We start from the raw sequence: 1,267 nt of genomic DNA on the forward strand, positions 1-1,267 counted from the left end.
ACTAATTAATCATTAATCACATAATTATGTAAAACTATTTTTATATAATTATGCAGATTAATAAATTTTATAACAATAATAAATTATTTGTTAAAAATTATTCTAACAAATAATCGGTGGTAACTGTAAGCATGGAAAAAATTAAGACGATATATTTCGCAGCGTTCCTGTTCATAAGTGAGTAAAATTGACTTAGAAATATAAGAATATTGGTACTTCCCATTTAATTAACAATCAATATTGATATATCCGATATAATTTGTGAACCATTGATTTGTAGGATCGTGTAAGAAAAGAAATTTCTAACGTGATGCAAAAAAATGATGGAAAGCTTACTATGAAGGCATTACAGAGTATGCCATACTTGGAGATGTGTTTGAAAGAGTCGATGAGAATGTATCCTAGCGTCCATTTTATATCGCGTGAATGTTCCGAAGATGTAAAGTTACGTGAGTAATTAATAGACATCTCTATATATAACATTATTCTTCGGACAGTTCAAGCATGGAACTGCGATGGAATACAAATAGATATGAAACCAACATAGTGTATTTTAATGCTTCCCATAAAATAAACAAGAAAACTTATATAATCATATTTAAATTACTCATCTATATTTATAATAATATATTATAATATTTCGAAAAGTTGTAAATCTTCTCAACTCGCTCAACTTCATTCATTACTCCACGTGTATGGAGAATTTTCATATGTGTACCATAAATTAATTATGAATATGTACATATATATTTATTGTTAAACTTTCTATTGCTGTATATAAAACATACTTTATTATGTTCATTGGTAATTTCAGATCCATATTTGGTGCCAAAAGGCACAACGGTACATCTCCTTATCTATGATCTTCATCATGATGCTAAGATTTGGCCGGAACCGGAGGTATTTAATCCAGAAAGATTCTTACCAGAGAATATAAAGAATCGTCATCCTTATTCCTATTTACCATTCAGCGCGGGACCACGAAATTGCATTGGTAATTTATAAGATATTGGTTTCTATTTCCGGAAATATATTTAATGGAATTACAATGGATAGGTCAACGTTTCGCTCTGTTGGAGTTAAAAGCTCTGGTAGCTCCTCTGGTGTACATGTTCTACTTAGAGCCCATTGATTATTTGAAAGATGTCCCAATGATAGCGCATATTGTACTACGTGCTTCACGTCCGATTCGCATGAAAGTCATTCCAATCAAACGCGTGTAGTCATCTAATATGAATACTGATTGGTAAGAAATAGTCGATCTGAT

The 1,267-nt window shown here is 30.8% G+C and overlaps 1 protein-coding gene across 1 annotated transcript; it reads left to right on the top strand.

Moving 5' to 3' along the window:
- Positions 1-280: 280 nt before the first annotated feature.
- Positions 281-1,261, top strand: LOC106751217 (cytochrome P450 4C1-like; the record flags this gene model as incomplete). The annotated part of the gene is made up of 3 exons (XM_014632057.1): positions 281-449; positions 815-994; positions 1,057-1,261. Coding segments are annotated over 3 exons (516 nt in total), but the record flags the coding sequence as incomplete, so codon positions are not given.
- Between the last annotated feature and the right edge of the window lie 6 nt (positions 1,262-1,267).

The sequence above is a fragment of the Dinoponera quadriceps genome, unplaced genomic scaffold, assembly GCF_001313825.1.
Source record: "Dinoponera quadriceps isolate SergipeBrazil2010 unplaced genomic scaffold, ASM131382v1 scaffold9778, whole genome shotgun sequence".
Classification (NCBI taxonomy): domain Eukaryota; kingdom Metazoa; phylum Arthropoda; class Insecta; order Hymenoptera; family Formicidae; genus Dinoponera; species Dinoponera quadriceps.